The 19,128-nt window shown below is 38.5% G+C and overlaps 1 protein-coding gene across 2 annotated transcripts in view; it reads left to right on the top strand.

Annotated features, from left to right (window-relative positions):
* The window catches only part of LOC102058570 (uncharacterized), a 51,103-nt gene that overhangs the window by 26,455 nt on the left and 5,520 nt on the right, over positions 1–19,128 (top strand). For both annotated transcript variants that reach the window (XM_027813086.2, XM_027813087.2), the window contains exons 7-10: positions 525–635; positions 3,470–3,648; positions 16,264–16,421; positions 17,686–17,728. In XM_027813086.2, coding sequence (XP_027668887.2) covers positions 525–635; positions 3,470–3,648; positions 16,264–16,421; positions 17,686–17,728 — 491 coding nt within the window. The remainder of the gene's footprint in view (positions 1–524; positions 636–3,469; positions 3,649–16,263; positions 16,422–17,685; positions 17,729–19,128) is intronic.

Genomic DNA, 19,128 nt, shown 5'->3' with positions numbered 1-19,128 from the left:
ATATTAACAAATCTGATTCAGTCCCTCCTTCATTGACCCTTTGTTAACTTACTATGTTATTTCCTCCTAAAGACAAACCCCATATAGCCAAATTCTTTTAACCAGCAGTAGAAATATCAGCAGAGAAAGCAGGCTTTTGGTTTTAAATCTGAAGCTCACCAGAAGAATAGATGTTTTTTCTACTGACTTTACTAAACACTGCACCAGGTCTTTGTTTGTACTTTAGGCCAAAACGCTTAGATACTGAAATGCCTATTTGCATCTTAAAGTGTTTTTAATGAAATTTCTCCGCTGTCAGTGATTATATAGTGTTGAATCAGTATCTAAATCCTGAAGTTTCACTTACAGACAGCTAACAAGTTGCTCAGAAAAACTTGCTCTACTTCTAAGCTGACATCACAAAGGCCCCAAATCATAATTCTTGACTGGTTAGACAGATACCTGCTTTACTAGAAGAGTTTGATCACATAGGCATGTTTGATGTCTTAACTCTGAATAAAGTATTTGGTTTATTTTAATTCCAGACAGTGCAGCTGAAGAAGCAGGGCTTCAGGTTGGGGATATCCTGATAGCAGTCAATGGAACTGATGTCACCAGCATGCCACATTCAGAAGCTGCCAATCTGGCAAGGAAAGGTAAGTGTGAGATCACAATAAATTATTCAGATGGTCAGGATTGCTGTGCAATGCTCCAAATACATCCAGACAAGTTGGGTGGCAGATGCAATAGAAATCTTAATTGTTTAATGCATTAGTATTTAATACAGTAGTATTGCCTAAATCACTTTTTTATCTAGATCTTGCTAGGAACACAGAAGAAAAAGGACATACAAAGTATTTCCCAAAGTGCACACATGACAGTAAGGCTTTTGGCTCTCCTTCCCTAAAGAAAGTGACTGAGAAAGTTCTGAAAGCAACTGCAGAGACACCAATACCTTATTTATGCCTTATGCTTCCTCAGGGAAAGAATTCACAGCTCGGTTCAGTGCACCCAGTAGTTATTTCTGTGTCACCAAGACCTGAAGTCTGATCAGGAGAGCAGACAGGTTACTTCATGAGGCATCCTGTTGCAGCACCACAGTAACAAGGAGTCAGCAATATTAATCATGCATATTCTTCCTAGAACTGTGATGACTAAAGCCCAAAGATACCCATGTTTGCATGCTGAAAGTTAATCTACTGCCTTTCTTTCATTTATCCCAAATATGGTTTTGACAAGGGCTCACGGGAAATTCAATAAATTAAAATGCTTTTTCAAGGCTGTAACAAATTTAACTTGACACATACCAAGTTCTTTAATTATAGAGGTGCCATTCACGCTGTTATATTTGAGTATGTCGAGTCTTTTAGCAGATAAATCCTTGATTACTGAGTATTTTAACTCCTCAGAGAACACCCCCTGGCCTAAATCTTGGCACACTGACAGCATTCCCAAAGCCAAATGTCCCCAAAAGAGTAATCCAGCAAATGTTTTGCAAATAAGAATGTGTCACAGTCACATTTCTCAGTCCTCTTTAAGGTGTTGCCATCTACTCTGAAGTAGTATCTGATATAATCAGAATTTCAGGCCTTTAGTGTCAAAACCATAGATGTATTGATAGATAACATAAGTGAATTTTATGAAATTGTACCTCATTGTTGATGACAATAACACATTTCTAAACAATCTTACAACCTAACATCCTTTGAGCACTTAGCTTTTGCAAATGGTAAGTAGGCACTTCAGCACAGGTGTCACAAATGAGTGGTTTAGGTTAAGTCACTCAAAGAGTCACCATCAAAGGTATGAGCAAAAAAGTTTTAATAGGAATTCATTAGAGTGCAACTTCAAAAAGTTCAATGCCAAGGTTATCTATTACTTACTACACAGATAAATCACACAAAGAAAAATAATATTAAAATTAAGCTGGAATGATTTACACAGAGACTAAAAATGTAAAAGAGTTAGGGAGACCCTCCCATTGAGTCCAAGGTTCAGAGTGGACCCTCTTGCTTTCTAAACTCTTCATAGAGTTTAGGTGTGGCTAGATCCAATCCTAGTCTTGGACCTGATCAATAGTTAGTTTCTAAATGATGTAAGGAGTATCCAGTTTAAGGCTGATCATAGGATTTTAGCAGCACTTAGTCATTGACGAATTTATCATTTACAAGGTAATTCAAATACGACTTACTTAAATTATAAAAGTGGCTTAACTATTAATTAAAAATGTTAATACTTGTACTATACTTATTATGAAGTTATAAAATCAATTCACACACAGGAACACAGACACAGACACAAAGGAACAGAAGTATAGATACATGTACAAAGGTATACCTGTTAAAAGTTCCCCTCAAGTTCAGTGAAATACTGACATTGAATGCTTTTGCATTTCTCATCGTGTGAAGGGTTGAGCCCTGAGAAGCCGGAAAATCAGCCCAGGCCCCATTGTCAGGTTTCAGCAACGGTACCCTTGGTATCGCAGACTTGGGAGTTTGCAAGCTCTGAGAGGCACCCTACTCAGAGGGAGATGCTCTTCACCTCACACTGTAGTCCAGAAGAGCTCAAATGGCCTCACTTAGCCCCACTGTTTATAGGTTTGGAGATTATTGGCTTTAGCCATCCTGGCTGATATCAGATTCAGTAATTAATGGAAATTTTTAAAAATTCCACTGGTGGTGGTGGTATCGTACTACTCAGAGTCGTAATGAAGAGTGTTCCCAGGCTTGTTTAGGGATGTTCATGGCTGTCAGGTGGTGGTGGTGCTCAGATAAGGAAAGCTGCTAGTACAGCCACTGCAGTTTCCCACCTCAGTCATGCAAGAGTTGTTGCTAGTGTGGTCATGGGATGTTTAACCACCCAACTCACTACACAGAAGTGAAGACGTAATGTCAGTTCCTGAGATCATAGAGTGTCCCAGGGGAGGGGACAAGATGCACCACCACAATAGGTTAGCCTCCAACAGCAAGTCCCCCTTAGTGAGGGGTACAGTTAGCAGAAAATGTTAGTAGACTTGAAGACATAGAAAAGAAAGAACTTTCAAGAGCATGAGTAAGATAACAGAGGCTGAAGGTGCCCCTAAGAGCATTCTCAGCAACTTTTGTACAAACTCCAATTTATGTACGCACATTTGAGCAATGAAATCCAACCACTTCTCTAAACTGATAAAATATGCAAGCACCTATGCAAAGGTGGGTCACAAAAACTGTTTTAAGAGGTATCTTCAGAAAGCTGGCTCCATTACTAGTCCTTAACAAAAAATTAGTTTCATTCCTGAATTTCTGTTGAAAGAAGGCCAGATATCACTTGATATAATTCATCATTTCCTAGGCTGCTTTGCTCCTTGCTGCTTCCAGAAGCTACACTGGGAGAAGGGCACAGGATAGGATACTGCCTTCCTCCTCCCTACCCTATAGGGGTATCCAAAAGTATTGACAGACTGGACTATTGTTTTGACCTATGTTTTCACATTCTTTATGTAATATTTTAGGTCCTGATATCCTGACTATGGTGGTGGGATCAGATATCAGCCGTTACCCCAACACCCCCAGACCTACCTGCAGAGGATATTTGCATAAACGAACACAGTCAGCGATACTGAAGGGCTGGAGAAAGAGGTGGTTTGTGCTGAAACATAATGGCTACCTGCATTATTACAAACACAAGAAGGTAAGGATAGAGGCTGGTGAGGAAACAACCTGTGTCCTGAACCGTTAAGTGCAGCACTGTTGTGCTCAAGATTTTCAGATCGTTATCTTGACTTGTATTTACAGAATAACAGCAGCACTGAAGATGTTTTTGTATGCAGTATATAAAAGAGGCTTGTTGAGTAGTTCTGCCTTCCTATATCCTAGTCATAGGCATAGACCCTGTCAGGCTTTTATGGATTTACATTTTAATCTCTTAGTTCTGATCATCAAGAAGTCTATGAACTGAATAGGCTCTAGGAGGTTTTTGATGAGATGAAGTAGCTTTAGATGTGTAGGAGCTCTGTATTCCATCTACCATTATATGTATTTTCTTAAACAGGTATGACCATGATATTTCTTTGTGTGTGTGAATAAGCTATAGACCTGCACAGAGTACTGGGAAGGCTCAGTTTCTTCAGAGTAGCATTGCTTAGCACTTCATTCACTGTCATGTGAGCAGGAACCTGTATAGTACTTACTACTTCTTTGACTTCATCTAACAGTAGACGTCCAAAAAAGGAGTAAAACAGGTACTTCATGAAGAGAAATACTTTACTAGGCTTTATCCTGAGGCTCCATTTTGGTATGGCATAATTTACAGCCCTCTAGTTGTATAGTGAGTCTTAGTGGCCCTAAATCAGTGGCTTCACAGTTACCTCAGCTACAAACTTTTCAGTATTCTCAGTTACTCACCACTAAATAAACTAATAAATAAAGACAAGATACTAAAAAAGAGGGAAAAAAAATCCCTTGAATTATTCAAGTGAGTATCTCTAGGTGGGGGGGGCACAGACGGCAGCAGCAGGCAGTGGGCACGGCTCACAGCCCCAGCCACAGCGGAGCCGGTGAGTTCACCTGCCCTACAATCGTGTTTTACTGTAGTCTGTGAGTCAGCAGGTGCTGCATGTAATTACAAGTTACTAATCCCTTCCCCTGTGTAGTTTCATGATGAAGTTATTCACTGATAAATTTACATCTATAAAATCAGGTTGATTTCCAAGACTGTAGTCTGTTCAGGGCTTTTTAGGGTAAAACATTTTACAGCTTGTAGAAAAGGTTCACTTAGCATACATTTTAACCTGATTTCAAGAAAACTTAATGAAGCTGAGAAAATTTGCCTTCGTGAGGGATTTATCACTAGAAGCAGCCCATGCAGCTTCCAGGGTATCTCCTAGCTAACCTAGGAAAGGCACCAGTGGAAATATCACCTGGCTAGAAACAGGTAGAAATGGGTTTGTCTCCAACACCCAAGTTGAACACATACCAGTGAAATACACCCGTGTCCACCCTTATTCAAAAAACACATGAAAACCTAAGCATAGCACCAAGTCCTTGCCCTGTAAATAGTTTTTACCTTTGCTAGCAGGGTCACACACCTTTTGGTCAACTCAGCATATGAAGGATGTAGATGTACATGTATACACATACATATGTAGACATACCAGCACAATTTTGCAATAAACATGGATACAATGTAGACAACAAGATGGTGTCAAGGAAGTTCAAACAACAGAAAACAATAGGGAAGCTGATACTAGTAGCTTTGCTCCTGATCATGAATGAACCTTCAGATTGATTTTTCCCTACTGTCATCTCCATTTCGTACATCAATCTCCCATCTCTGTATTTCATTTTTTGCTCATATATATTAGCCTGTTTGGTCATTTTCACATGAATAGTAGAGCCACTCCAGTAAAATCCTCACTTGAAAATTTCTCCTTTTTAGTAAAAGAAGACTAGAAACTAGAAACCAAATTATTTTTACCTGAAAGATCTTGATGCAATTTAACAACAATGCATTCTGATCCCTCCTCCTGGTGATCCTAAGCATAGTTTTTCATGGACAATACTGTTAAGATGAAGAAATGTATTCACATGAGGCACTGCACAGTTTCATATCCAAACTGAAATTAATTAAGTTTTTAGCATTTAACCTTCCTGATCAAAACCAAGCACTTCTATGGGAAAAAAACATTTTGTGAAAAGTAATGAAAAATCATAGAAAGAGCTTGCTTTTCTACGATTCTGTAGCCACCTGACATTTCCAGCAGAAAATCTAGGAGGCTTATTTCCCTGCATGTGCCATGACATACATACTAACCATCTAATCAGGGCTGTGTTGTAGAACCACTGGGTATACAACAAAGCAGTCTGGCTTTCCATGGTCATTATTTCAACACTGCCTGTCCTGGTCTAAAAACAAAAACAAATAAACAAACAAATCAAACACTAAAAAAGATACAAAGGATAGGAAGTTTTGTTTGGAGAGACGTTTTTATTTTATCCCAGTCAAGTCTTTCACCAAATTCCTGAAATGTAAACAAAAAACTAGTTATGTCTTTTGAACACGCTCCACTTTCCAATCTTTCCAGTACCTCTGAAGACAAAGAGTGTTAGATAAATTGGATTGAGGATTAGAAGGTGCCCCATAATCTTACATTAATTAATAATTAATTATCAATATATTATTGAATTATACCAACCTTATGTTTTGATAGTAGGATGTTTAGCCACTGAAAGCATGCATTTGTTTTGGCCTAAGAAGAGTAAATAAATTTAAAGCACTGCATAAACATTTTATAGTAATAAATATTACTTATCTTCTTGCAGTATCCAAGACTAGTGCCATTCAACCACTTTTTAAATTATTTCATACTATATTTTTGCTAGCTGCTCTCTCTCTGTCTCTGGACTCCAAAGAATATACTGAAATACTGCAGTACTATCTTAGCAACAGAAAGCACAAGGACCTTTTTCACTGCCTTGTGTGCCCGCAGTGTACCCTGCAGTGTCATTTAGTAAAACAGAAAGACAGATCTTACATACAAATATGCTTCTTCACTACTTAAAGATCCAATGCACAAATTAAGTAAGAGGGAGCTCAACTGGACATGTTGGCACTTTTTTTTTTTTGGGTGTGAATTCTATCAGGGCATAAGAAGAACAATGCACACAGATGGTGCTCATACCACTTTCTTTTCTAAGGGAATCTCAAACTATATTCTCAGTTTAACACAGTATTTACGTAACATGTCAGCAGCATTATGAAGTTAGAAACATTATGTTCCAGGTCTTGCCTCACTCAGGAGGAAAGGTTTTTCCACTTGGTGGATATAGTATGTTTTTTGAAACTGTTCATTGAAGGCAAGAATAACTCAGGGAGACAAAAACAATTCAGAGCAATTTGCATGTCAGTATCCAATGAACTAACAAGAGTCATAATTTTTCAGGTCGTTATTCTGATGTTAACAACAATTTACACTGATGTAATTCCAGTGACTCTGGCAAAGTCACGCCTGATTTCCGCCTATGTAAGAAGACAACCAGGCCTTTTATTTATGCCTGAAAGGGTGCATATAATGTCTTGTCATGGAGAAAGGGAAGGGTGTTTCACATGCTTTAGACCATATCAACAAACAGAAGGAGCTACATTTCCTTATCATTGGTATTTACAGGCAGAAATTATCCATCCTGAGCTTTCCTTTTCCTACCTATACTAAGAAAGAGATTTTTACATATTAACTCGTTGCTGCTGGTTTAGACTCATCTCTGTCCAGTCACATGTTGGTGAAGCGATCGCTGTTGCAACAGATTCAGTCACTTTAATACAAGGTCGTTTCATTTTCCCTGAAAGAGGTGCCACCACTGGCCTTGACTCTACTATCCATATATGTAACTTCAACACATTTTTCACCTCAGTGGACATAGCCATGTTTGCCACCTCGTAACAGAAATATTGGGCACATTGGATGTCACATTAAAAAGGGGGAGTTTCCTCTAACCCTTTATATTTGATCAGGCTGTCAGTTTCCCATGAAAGACGAGACCCTTGTGCCCAACCACTCTGCCCGCTCCCTGCATTCTGACAGCCCACCGTATCGGAGGGTGATAACCTGGGCAGGGACCCTCCTGACAGAGTCACTGAGTCAAATCCCTGACAACAACTACTCAAATCTCCGGAGCCTTGCACAAAATGAAGTTCAGCTGAAGATTTTTATTCTACAAAATACAGGTTTGTGACAGAGCAAGGTTCAAGGATCACTGCTGATAATACACTGACTGCAAAACAAGCTTAAAACAACACAATAGCAGCTAACATAAGGTAGTCGTAGAATAAAGTTCTTACCCAGTAGGCATCCGGATGGGGGAGAAGACAGGTTCAGCCCGTCGACTGATCCCAGAAGTCATGATGGAGTCTCCCCTAACTTCTCTCAGTTGTCCACTTTTAATACTTCATAGCACATTGCATGTTCATTTATCATACACAGAACAGGTTGCAAGTTTCTCACTTCTACTGTAAATTAGTGCACACCCTCAAACAGCACTGCTGAAGTTCTTCACTAACTACGCATGCTCTCCACGTGGGGGTTTGCTCTCTTGTGGTGGGGCTATTTGAGTTGGAGGTCATGATCTCTCACCACCACTATTACCTTTGTCCTATTTTCAACCGACTTTCTGTGGACTGCCACAGCTTATCAACTTGTCTACTCTTGCAGCCAGAACTTCCTTATTTGGAGGCTTCTTTCTGCACAATTTAAGATAATGGTGTTCTTTTCACCATCCATTTTTTGTTTCCTATCCTTCCCATGGCAGACTCCTTCGATTAGAAGTCCCTTCATTTGTAACCACTTTATAGAAATACTGAATCAGGCTGTGGTATTTCAGGAGTTTAGACAGCAGTTCCCCCCTCTTTGGACTTATTTCAGCCCAAGTCCAGTCCATTTCCTTCACATTTAGGTGGTGCTTGAGCGACTCCAGCCATACGTGTTGCTGTTACTGACTGGTATCATGTGCCCAGTGAGGTGCGGTGGTACCTTGGAGGCAGGTAACTTTGGGAGGGAGCCGTGCGTTAGTATTACAATGACATTATTTCATCTGAGGAAAGTCATTTCACCACAGTGGCTGGGTCAGCTGTGGACATCTCATAGATCCTTCATGTGACAACTGTTACACGGCTTACCAGCTGTGTGCTGCCATCGAATTCCCACTCCTGCAGGGAGCACAGCAGAGCCTGATCGCGGGGTCTCCACTCCGCTCCAGCCTCCGTCACTCCCATCAGGGTGCTGAGCTGGCAGTGTGATGCCTGGGGAGCTGTGGTGGTGTAGATTCCCTCCGTGCCAACCGTTCTGAAAGCAACAGCTGTATTTTACCCTGAAAAGCTTTCTGTAATACTGTGCTTCTGTTAGGTCCCAGTCTTCTCTAATTCCTCCCCAAAGTAGTTTTCCCCCATTGGGTTAGAACACTGATTTGCGTAAATTACTGAGATCAGTGGAGGTATAACTATTTATAATATTTTTGCTTACACTTAGCAACAGTGGAGTTCCACTATACACTCCACAGTTCTGATCCCCCATTGTCCAGATCACTGGACCTTCTCAAACATGCTACTTCCTTCTTTGCCAATGTGCTCAGTTTTTCTGCTAAAGGAAAGCTATCTGGACACTGTGTGGAGATAGACAGTGATGTATTGAAAGCACATCAGCTTAGTCAAGCACTGATCCTTTCTTTACCAATGTCTGCTCCTGTAGAACTAGCCTTTGCTGCTCAGCACAGTAAAGTGACTGCAAAGTCACCACAAAATGTCTATGGTGAAGACTTCAGAGTCAGACAGAGAAACTTTTATCAGCTTAACATGAGACCAGTAAAATAACAAAAGCAATCTAGCCATAAGTTCACTCAGATCTTTCAGAACCTGACAGCTAACTTCTTTACAACATGCTGCAGCCTTCAGGATAAAAAAAATACTATGTCTCTCAAACCCATTAAAAAGAAGGAATATAATTCCTGGGACCCAGGAACAAATGGGCCAATAAGGGGTTTGAAGTCTGTGGAGCATGCATTCTTCTGTCATGAGGACATAGCTCCTAGAGAGCAAACAGTGGTTTAGGATCAATAGGAAAGCACAAGGATAAAGAAAGCATTAGTGTTTCCAAACATGTTTCCCAAAATTCCTCATTACAAATATTCATCATGTAAAGAATGCAGCTAATTAAATGCTGGGATGTACAAATCCACTAAAAATGCCAGCCAAAGCCAGAATTTCCTAGTTTCAGTCTATCATTGCTTTCTTGCTATGTAAGAGTAGTTAAAAAAGCATGTATAACTAGTGATTTTGTGGGTCAAAGAAGAAAAAACAAAGGTAGAGTTGATAAAATTATAAGAATTAACAAAAGATCATGTTTGCAACAATGCCCTAGCTCCTCTCTGGTTTGTGTCTTGCCATGTTCCTAGGAACTATTTCCTGTCTCTTTGCCATAAATAGACCCTGGGAAAGAGGTCAGTGAGACAAATAACCAATCTAGTCCCTGCAAAGGAAAATACGAAGTAAATATCATTCAGGTTGTGGTCTAGGATAAGCTATAAGGACTACTGGCTCCAAACAGAAATCTGTCCAAAAAGTCATCAATCTATCTTCCTTTCCAGAAATCAGAGACCTATGTATTCTAGTCAAATCAGCTCTGTCTGTCAAGTCCTTTTGTTATATTTGCCATTTATTCCATTTCTTTCTCTAATTCCCTCAACTAGGAGTGACATGGAACAACAGCAATTAGGAATAAATGCCTAAAGAGTATGAGTCTGTTGCCAGCATTCTGTACGGACTCAAAGTAGGAAAGTCAAAGGAAGAAACTAACAGGAATTAGGAGCACTTAAGTTGGAAACAGTAGTTAGGTTGGATATCACTGTCCTGACAGTAGAAAAGAGCATTCAGAGATTTAGAGATTCAGACGTAGAAAGAGGTGGAACTGTAAATAAGGAGTGAATTAACCTTCATGTGCCACCCAGGCCTCAGAGAAATGGCCTTCATGACAGTTCATAGCTATAATGCTCTGAAACATGCTGTGAGAAAACTGGAACACCTACTCTGGGGAAGTACTCTCACTGAACATGGTGGTGACAGCGTTAAAGGGGATGGATGTGCTTTTTGTCAGTCTTCATTGTGATTATATATAACAATGTCAGGTTAAAAAGTAATTATGGTTTGCATTTCTTAAGCTCAAAAGTTTAATGCCTCTAGGAAGCCCTCAGGCACAGTGTGAGTGACTAAGGCAAAGCTGCTCAAGGCTGAGGTAAGGGCAGTGGGAACAAAGATGTGCATTTCTTAACATCCAAAAGCAGTTAGACCCCAGCCTGGTAGGCAATTATGATATCACCTAATTTATCAGATGTTAGGTCATATTCCTGTTTCCAATATGAAACTAGTCCATTTCAATAGCTCAACCAAATCTTGCCTTCTCTGTTTATTGCAGTTCAATGCAGCCAGCACACTGGTAATTAAGTATTGCTCAGATAATTATACAGTGCTATTTACATTCAAAGAGGTCAATAACCTTCACTTTTTCTCAATAGCAGAATGCTTTCCTCATTGTATATTCTTTAATTAGCAGTGTCTCTGTAAAGAAAATTGCTATTCTTTATTTGTCTCTATTAGGGTATATTTGTGTGTGTAAATCATTCCATGCTCACCTCCTGCCTTATCCAGAACACCTGGAAACTGTACCACGATTTACTATTTCTTTTTATTCCAAATAAGATTCAACAGTAACATTTACACACCTTATATAACCAGCTGGATACCAGTCTTCCATTTACCCTTTATTCATAACAAGACACATCACTTTGCACCCATACCTCAGGGAACAAGTGAAAGCCCTTCCTAAATGCAGAGAAGAAATTTGAATGCAGACTTTAATGTTCCCTTTTCTTTCTGCAGTTGTCTTCTCTTTACATGGAAACAGGGCATTTTACAGAAAGTATATTTATTGTGTGACTCAGACGCTACAGTGCATGCTTCTGTTTGCTTGTGTGCACCCTTAAGACTGTTCCCAGTGGGACAGTATAGAGAGGAAAATAATACTTTAAATTATTCTTTTTCTATGGTATATACAGAGTCCAATTATTATAAAGAAAGAAATCCCCTGCCTCCCATGTGTGGACCCTTCACATCATTTCAATCTATGACAAACATTCAGTCCTTTGTTCTTTTGAGCAAGCCTCTGTGTGTTCATCGCTAAGCCTAAGCACTTTACATAAAAGGCTTAGCTATAAATAGATTTAGGTCTGAGCCATTGCTTATAAAGATACAGCTTCTATTTGTTCTTCATTCTTGCTTGGAGCTTTATCATCATAGTCTGGAGCTGCCACGTTATTTAGAGCTGGTATACCACCTGATTTCTTCTCTACATTTTCTATGACTCCCGTGGCTGCAGGATATAATTTTCAATTTACATTTAAGAATCTGCTGAATCCAAGGTTTCCAGTACTTCCATTGTATTATTTCTATTAATAAATGAGAAATAACACTGGCTGATAGGATACACAAATTAATTTTGGCCTACTAACAGATTGCATACCCTGACCCAGGCAAAGAGTCATAATCACATGTATTATTTGACCTGATTTAAGTTGTTCAAAGTTTTAAGACAATCAGTAGTTCTTCCTGTGGGGCTTAGCCCTGCAAACTGTGCATTACCTTTTGTGCAATTAATTGCAGCAAATTCTTCAACCTCAACAAAAGACCCAGTTGGAAGGTGAAGATTAATCATATCCAAGACCACCTGATTGTACTTTTTTGTCTGATAGCCAATACAGTTGGGTGTAGGATAATTAGTTTCTTCAAATCAGAAGAGCTTTTACATCTTTTTTCCCCTATTGTCTTGCTCTTCAGTATGTTTCTACTCTCTCTACTTCAGATTTAAATTGCTTAAAGCAAAAACAAAATTAAAAACTAAATTAATTCAGTTCTACTGGTGGAAAATGCCATACAAACAGTTTTGGAGTCTAAAGCTCTCTGCTGATATATACAAGTCCTTTACTCAAGGGGAAAGGAAAAAGATGTAGGGGAAAAAAGATTTAAAAGCCTTAGTCTCTCCTCTGCACCAATGTCCCCAGCCCAAAGAAGAAATGCAAATGGGTTATAGCTATAATTTTGTAAATATCTGAACAATGAGCCTACCACCAAGCACAATGATTGGGGGGTGGGGATGGGGGAAGGAGACAGGGAGGGGAAGATTTTAGAGGTACTACTAAGCAAGCAGCACCAAACCTCAGGGAGAAGCTGGTCAGAGAAAACCAGAAAATAACAGGTAGTGAAAATGCTGGAAGCCCGAGTGCCAGGGAGGGTTGTGGCCACATTTGTGGCCACATCAGCTGTGATAAAGTTAGGCAAATGAGAAATAAGACGCGAAAAGAAAAAGGAGTTCATTTTCTTGTTTCATTTAAAAGATGTCTAGTTTAAGAACACAGGGACACATCCAGGAAGACATTTATGAAAGACAATCAGAAATTTCATCATGTCACTACTGACCTGAAACCAATCTGAACCAGTGACCTGAAGGTGTGTCTTATGCTTCCCACTGCCAGTCTCCTGAGCTAACCAGTCTTTTACTTCTGCATTCTAGCAATGCTCAGTTTTCACTTTGTGTTTTATTTTTTCTATTATCTCTTCAAGGATTTGATCTTTGTTTTCTATAAAGTTACTTTTATTCCATTTTCCTAGCACTTGCAGTCTCTTGTGTAGCTTAATTTTAATCTCTTTTCATAGTTATTCTTGATGGTTTTGATTTCTTTCACTGCAAATAGCATGAAAAGTTCATATATCTTTTCAGCTTCTCCCTTCTAAAAGACAAAGAGGCTTAACTAGAATAGTAAATACAACTCTGCTCAAACAAAATTTTTTTAACAGAGTGACTCATTCAGGAAATGCTGTGAATGTCATTTATTTTCTGGAAGTATTTACACCAAATTAAATAAGGCTGATTTGTGACACACCCCCAGGCTACATACAGTACTTCAATGACCATTTCAAACAATAAATGAAGGAGTTGCCTACTTTTCTATTCTTATTTCTCCCTTATTTCAGTCTCTCATAGTTATACATTGCTTAACCTTTTCTTTTTTCTTTTCTTTTCTTTTCTTTTCTTTTCTTTTCTTTTCTTTTCTTTTCTTTTCTTTTCTTTTCTTTTCTTTTCTTTTCTTTTCTTTTCTTTTCTTTTCTTTTCTTTTCTTTTCTTTTCTTTTCTTTTCTTTTCTTTTTTCTTTTCTTTTCTTTTCTTTTCTTTTCTTTTCTTTTCTTTTTTCTTTTCTTTTTTCTTTTCTTTTCTTTTTTCTTTTCTTTTCTTTTTCCTTTCCTTTCCTTTCCTTTCCTTTCCTTTCCTTTCCTTTCCTTTCCTTTCCTTTCCTTTCCTTTCCTTTCCTTTCCTTTCCTTTCCTTTCCTTTCCTTTCCTTTCCTTTCCTTTCCTTTCCTTTCCTTTCCTTTCCTTTCCTTTCCTTTCCTTTCCTTTCCTTTCCTTTCCTTTCCTTTCCTTTCCTTTTTTCTTTTTTTCCCCAGAAACATTTCCCTTAAAACACAGGCCATCTTAAGAAAACTAGCAGCAAGGGAAAGAGTTACTTCAGATGTTTCTAATATTTTTAGAATAACATTTACCAAAAAGCATTCACTTTCTGCAGTCTATCTGGAGAACTTCATCCATATTAGATACCACAGACTGCCAAGAATCCATGAAATAGCTGATAGCAACCTTAAGAGAACAAAAAATCTCTTTTACTTAAGTGCAGAATGGAACAGTAGTAGCTAAAATCTAAGTTAGTTCATTTACATACATATGCATATCATCAACTCAAGCAACATCACAGAGTTATATTACGTTCCAGAGTGGCAGTATTGCCAGTGGGTTACTCTCCAGTCAGAGACATAAGAAATACTTTTATAATTATTTTTTCAGTAATATACCTTTGGCACTTTTTGTAGCAAAGGGATATGTGTCAAAGCAATGCTCTCAAATTACTACTCATGAAAGCCACATGAGTAAAAAGAAATGCCCCTTACATCTGGCTTATCAGAATTAGGGGAGCATGGCTGCCTATTAGTTGATGAAGGACATTTGGTCTCTCTTTGAATGTCTCAAATCCATCTTATTCCTTACCTAGATGTATTCATTTGAAATGGAGATGACATAAATCATTCTTGATGCCACAGAGCTCTATCTCCATTCATTCTAGACAGCACAGAAAGTGTTTAGAAAAGGAGTTTATAGATATGTGCAATAATCGTGGTCACACAGCCATTTCAGTGTCTGCAGTGACTGTCACCTTCAGGCTAAGACAGTCAGCAGAACCCAGACCATGGACAGAATCCTGCTGAATAACACTTCATCAACCTAGAGCTCATTATTCTTTACACTAGGAATGGAATTTGGGTCCTAAACACATATTTTGGTTATGCTGTCTTTGCAATGTAGTTTTGTGTCTGAAGGCGTTATAAGCAAAGTAGGTCACATAGCACTGATGACTTTCAGGATTCCCTTCATCTTCTGTACTGACTTCAGGGTTGCAAATAAAAACAAACAAACGAACAAAGAAGAAGAAAAAAGCAGAATGTAGGAAATACATTCATGAATGTTTATTTACACTTTTTCAATATTATGGGTTATTTTGTTCCTACAGAAAATTCATGTATAACAAAGGGATAATTACATGTGCCAATGAGCATATAAGCAAGTATTTAACTATCTAATACCCACAGGTGCATATTTTGTTTGTGGAAGAATATGTATATTTATTTTCAGGCTAATAAAAAAATTACATGGGGCATTTGCAATTCAGCTCCTACTGACAACATTTAATTAACTCCCAATAACCAACTGATTTTATTCTGTGAGATTCTACCATCTGTGACTTTTGCAAATGACAGTAAAGCTCCTCATATGTCCCAGCATTAACTCATGTTTTCCATTTTATTGCTGCCAAATCTGATGCAACTGTTAGAGCTCCAGTCACAGCTCTTCAAAGCCAAGGGTCTAAGAATATTGATTAAAACACAGCTGGAGTTCACTATCCAGATGTGTGCACTTTTTTTTTTAAGTTGAGACATGTACCTGGGGGGAGCTGAGCTGGGAAAGTAGAGGGAGGAACTGCTTCGCCTACCTACTTACATTAAGAAGCTTAATGGCTTCTTGCAACTAACCACAGAGAAAGACGCTGACAATGCCCTTCAGTCTCAAAGAGCTTTAACTCAATCAGGAACAGACAAAGGGGTTTTGAAATGCTTACCATTGAAAGCTGTCTGAAGTGAATGGGAAGGGTTATGAACATAACGATATTTAGGGCAACTTTGCAAAGGAACTGAAATACAGCCTTTCAGACTATGCTCACTATTTTCTGAACTTAAACCTTTGTTCCCTCTATCTGCACATGTAAGTTGAGGTTTTCAGCATAAACCCAGACTGCAAGCAGCATTGCTTAGTGAAGAGATGCATGCTTCCCACTCTCACTCAGCTGCAGCCTAAAAAGTTGGAATATTTACAAATACCTAGTGAGGTTTCCGCATGCATGTATGACTTCTGATGAGCAAAAAACAATTAAGAGAGATAAACAGAGATGCAAATTTAGAGGGTGTTTGTGTTTGACTAGTTTGTCTTTTGTGACTGCACTGTATTCTCTGGGGCTGCTGATCATTAAAACCATATGATGGTTCAAAAGCGTAAGAGCATGTCACTAATTTCTACAACTTTGAATAGTCCCTGAGATTATCCCCATCTCACAGGAATCGGTTTCATATTAGTTCTGAACTTTGGCACCCTTTCTTTCTAATTGCAGGATGAAGGGAAGTGCAGACCCCTGGAAGTGACAAAGCTGGAAGGAGCGGAAATTGGTGTTGACACCAGCCTGGGTAAACCATTTGCGTTTAAATGCATACCTCAAAGTGGAAACAGGATTTTCTACTTCTGTGCAACTTCCAACCAAGAAATGAAGAGGTAAGTGATCTTTCATTTTACAGTGTCAGTTTGGTTAGAGGGAGTCGGAATTTTTGGAGGGTGTTTACATACTTGCTTTGATCAGCAGGAAAAAAAAGTAAAAAATCTGTCAGCTACTTATAGGAAGATGCTGATTCTAGTTTTCATTTGCAAAAGTTTCAAAACCTGTTTTTCAGCTTCACAGTTTTTTTGATGACACTCTTTTTTCATAAAGTCTTTAATGTTTGTTCTTTGTTCAAGATCCCCCTGAAATTCTGATATACCTCCAGAAAAAAATCTTCACCTATATTCTCATGCCTTCTCCCCCACTGTTATATCAAATGGAAGTGTAAATCTTCCTGTGGATGTAAAGTTGCTTATCAGTCATTTCACATGAATTATTTCTGTTCTACCCAACCAGGACAGTGCTAGCAATAAATACAATCTTATCTTCCATTTCCTTTTCTGTCATTCTGTCATATTATCATTTTAGTACTTTAAAATGCAAGTGCACCACAAAAGCATATTGGTTCTGGTAAGAGGCAGTGAGTTTGGGTTTGAATAATAGTTAGACTTAAAAAATATACTTTTTGCATTTCCCAAAGACTATAGATGACAAAACAAAGAGACTAAAATTACCCAAAAGACAAGTAACAAACTTGTAAGGCTTTAATTTCAGAATGTACTGAAAGCTAATCTTATTTTCCTCTTTGTTTTATTGTGAATTATTAAAAACATAAGGCTATGAAGTAGGATGATAACTGGTATTCATCCACCAATCTTTTTATAACATCTTTCTACTTAATATAACACCCACCATTGTAGTATCAGAGTATTTTCCACTTCCATATTCTATACCATTCACAGTGCAAAAAGAATAACATTGCTAACAAACAGCTTGCTTTATTCTGTAGTTTCCAATTTCAGGATTCTTTATGTTTCCCAAAAATTCCTTATCTGCGTTATAAGAAAGACACGTGAAGAGTGATCATTTAGCCTGACATGTTGAACAAAATTCAAAATATGTAGAATCCCTTGTCTGTAGTATTGCCTGAAATTATTACAATGTGTTACACAGCAAGCTTTGAGACTTATTCCTCTGAGAGTTAGCAATGTTTATTTAGAATTAATCCACCACTTTTCTACCTTGAAGCCTTGAATATGTCCTGAAAATTGCACATCATTTTAAATGCTGTCTATGTCAGCATGAGTTAAAAGAGGCAGTGAAGCACATTTATTCTGGTCTACGAAACTAAGCTATCCTCATTTTTCTGTCATATTACAGGTGGCTGGAGGCTATGGATAAAGCAGTGCATCCTGTCCATCAGGTAATCCTTTATTTATATTAGAAGCACGTGCATACCAGATTGTGCAGAAGCCTGAGAGACAGTAGATGTATTTGTACATGGTCAGGTGCAGACAGCAACGTGGAAGCTTCATAGTTTTGTTCTGGGCTACTGGGACATGAATCAGCTCCAGTCTAAAAGCCATATACAAACATTATGGTGACTCAGCAAATAAGCTCTGCGGCCATATGTTGGAATACATCAGAGTGCTTCCTCTCTGAACGTCAGCAGCTTTAAGCTGGTTCAGAACCATAACCTAAAATGAGGGTGTTGGAAGGGAGGAAGGGAGAGACAACTCCCCAAACCACATTTTGTCTACCAAATAGTAATTACCAACAGGTAATACTGTTTGGAGTAAAGGGAGAGGAGGACAATGTCTTCTTGAGGATTCCCTGCAAGTCTGCCTTGGTTGCAAGCTGCCTGCTTTTTCTGACAGAGTATTAGGAAGGCGGAGGGGTGCTGCTGCGTTCTTCTTTCCTGTATTTTCAGAGATGAAGAAAGAGATAAGTTAGCAGATGAACTGTGACTTATCTATCTTTTCATACAGCTGTGCTCTCTGCTAGCACCTATGGCTGTAAGAAACATAGCCACAAACTGATCTCGAGCTGCTACAGACAGGCCTTGCTCAGCCCAGTTTTGTATGAACAGTCCCTGGCTGAGCCCTGAACTGGGAACTGCAAAGCTAATTTCAGTACTTCCAGGGCTGAAAACATAGGAGGCAAAGCCACTTTAGCCTGCCCTTCCCTGGCCCCACAATTCTTATTCTTTCCTCCTACAGGAAGACCACCTTTGTAAAAATGTGCTGTTGATCTGTGAAATACTTATTAAAAAGTTTTAGCTACTGAACCAGCTTGGTTTTTAGCAGAAAGAATGTGCAGCTCAAATGCAGAGTAAGTATCAACGTCTGCCTTTTTTTTTTGCAGATGAAATAAAATCGTCAATTAAAAAAATGAGAAAATTGCAAGGTACAAATTATAACCTGTATTAATGCATTGGAAAAAAAGAAAAACACATTTATCTTCCTCCTTCTCTCAACTCAGGGCACACAGGTGTACAGATGGGTTTCCAACAGTGAAAGGAGGTATTTATTGTTGCTTTAATTTTTACCAAACTCTTCCACCAAATTAAAATTGATCAAAACATATATTTCTTTTGGCTTCAGCTTTCAGATGAGATTGCAAGTGCAAAACCAAATTTGTTTCCAAGTATATTCTACCTGGCAGTGTTTCTTAAAGTAATACAAAGGAATCCACATACTTGAAAACCACAAAAATAAATCAAACAATTTAAAGTGTGTGCCCAAGCAAAAAGAAACAAAAAATAGCCTAAGCCAAATAGGAGGATAAAGGCACATATATGCAAAAAGAAACACGTCAAAAAAG

Source organism: Falco cherrug, chromosome Z (genome assembly GCF_023634085.1).
Source record: "Falco cherrug isolate bFalChe1 chromosome Z, bFalChe1.pri, whole genome shotgun sequence".
Lineage (NCBI taxonomy): Eukaryota > Metazoa > Chordata > Aves > Falconiformes > Falconidae > Falco > Falco cherrug.
Note: the sequence above shows the minus strand (reverse complement) of the source record. Positions and strands in the feature narration are given on the sequence as shown.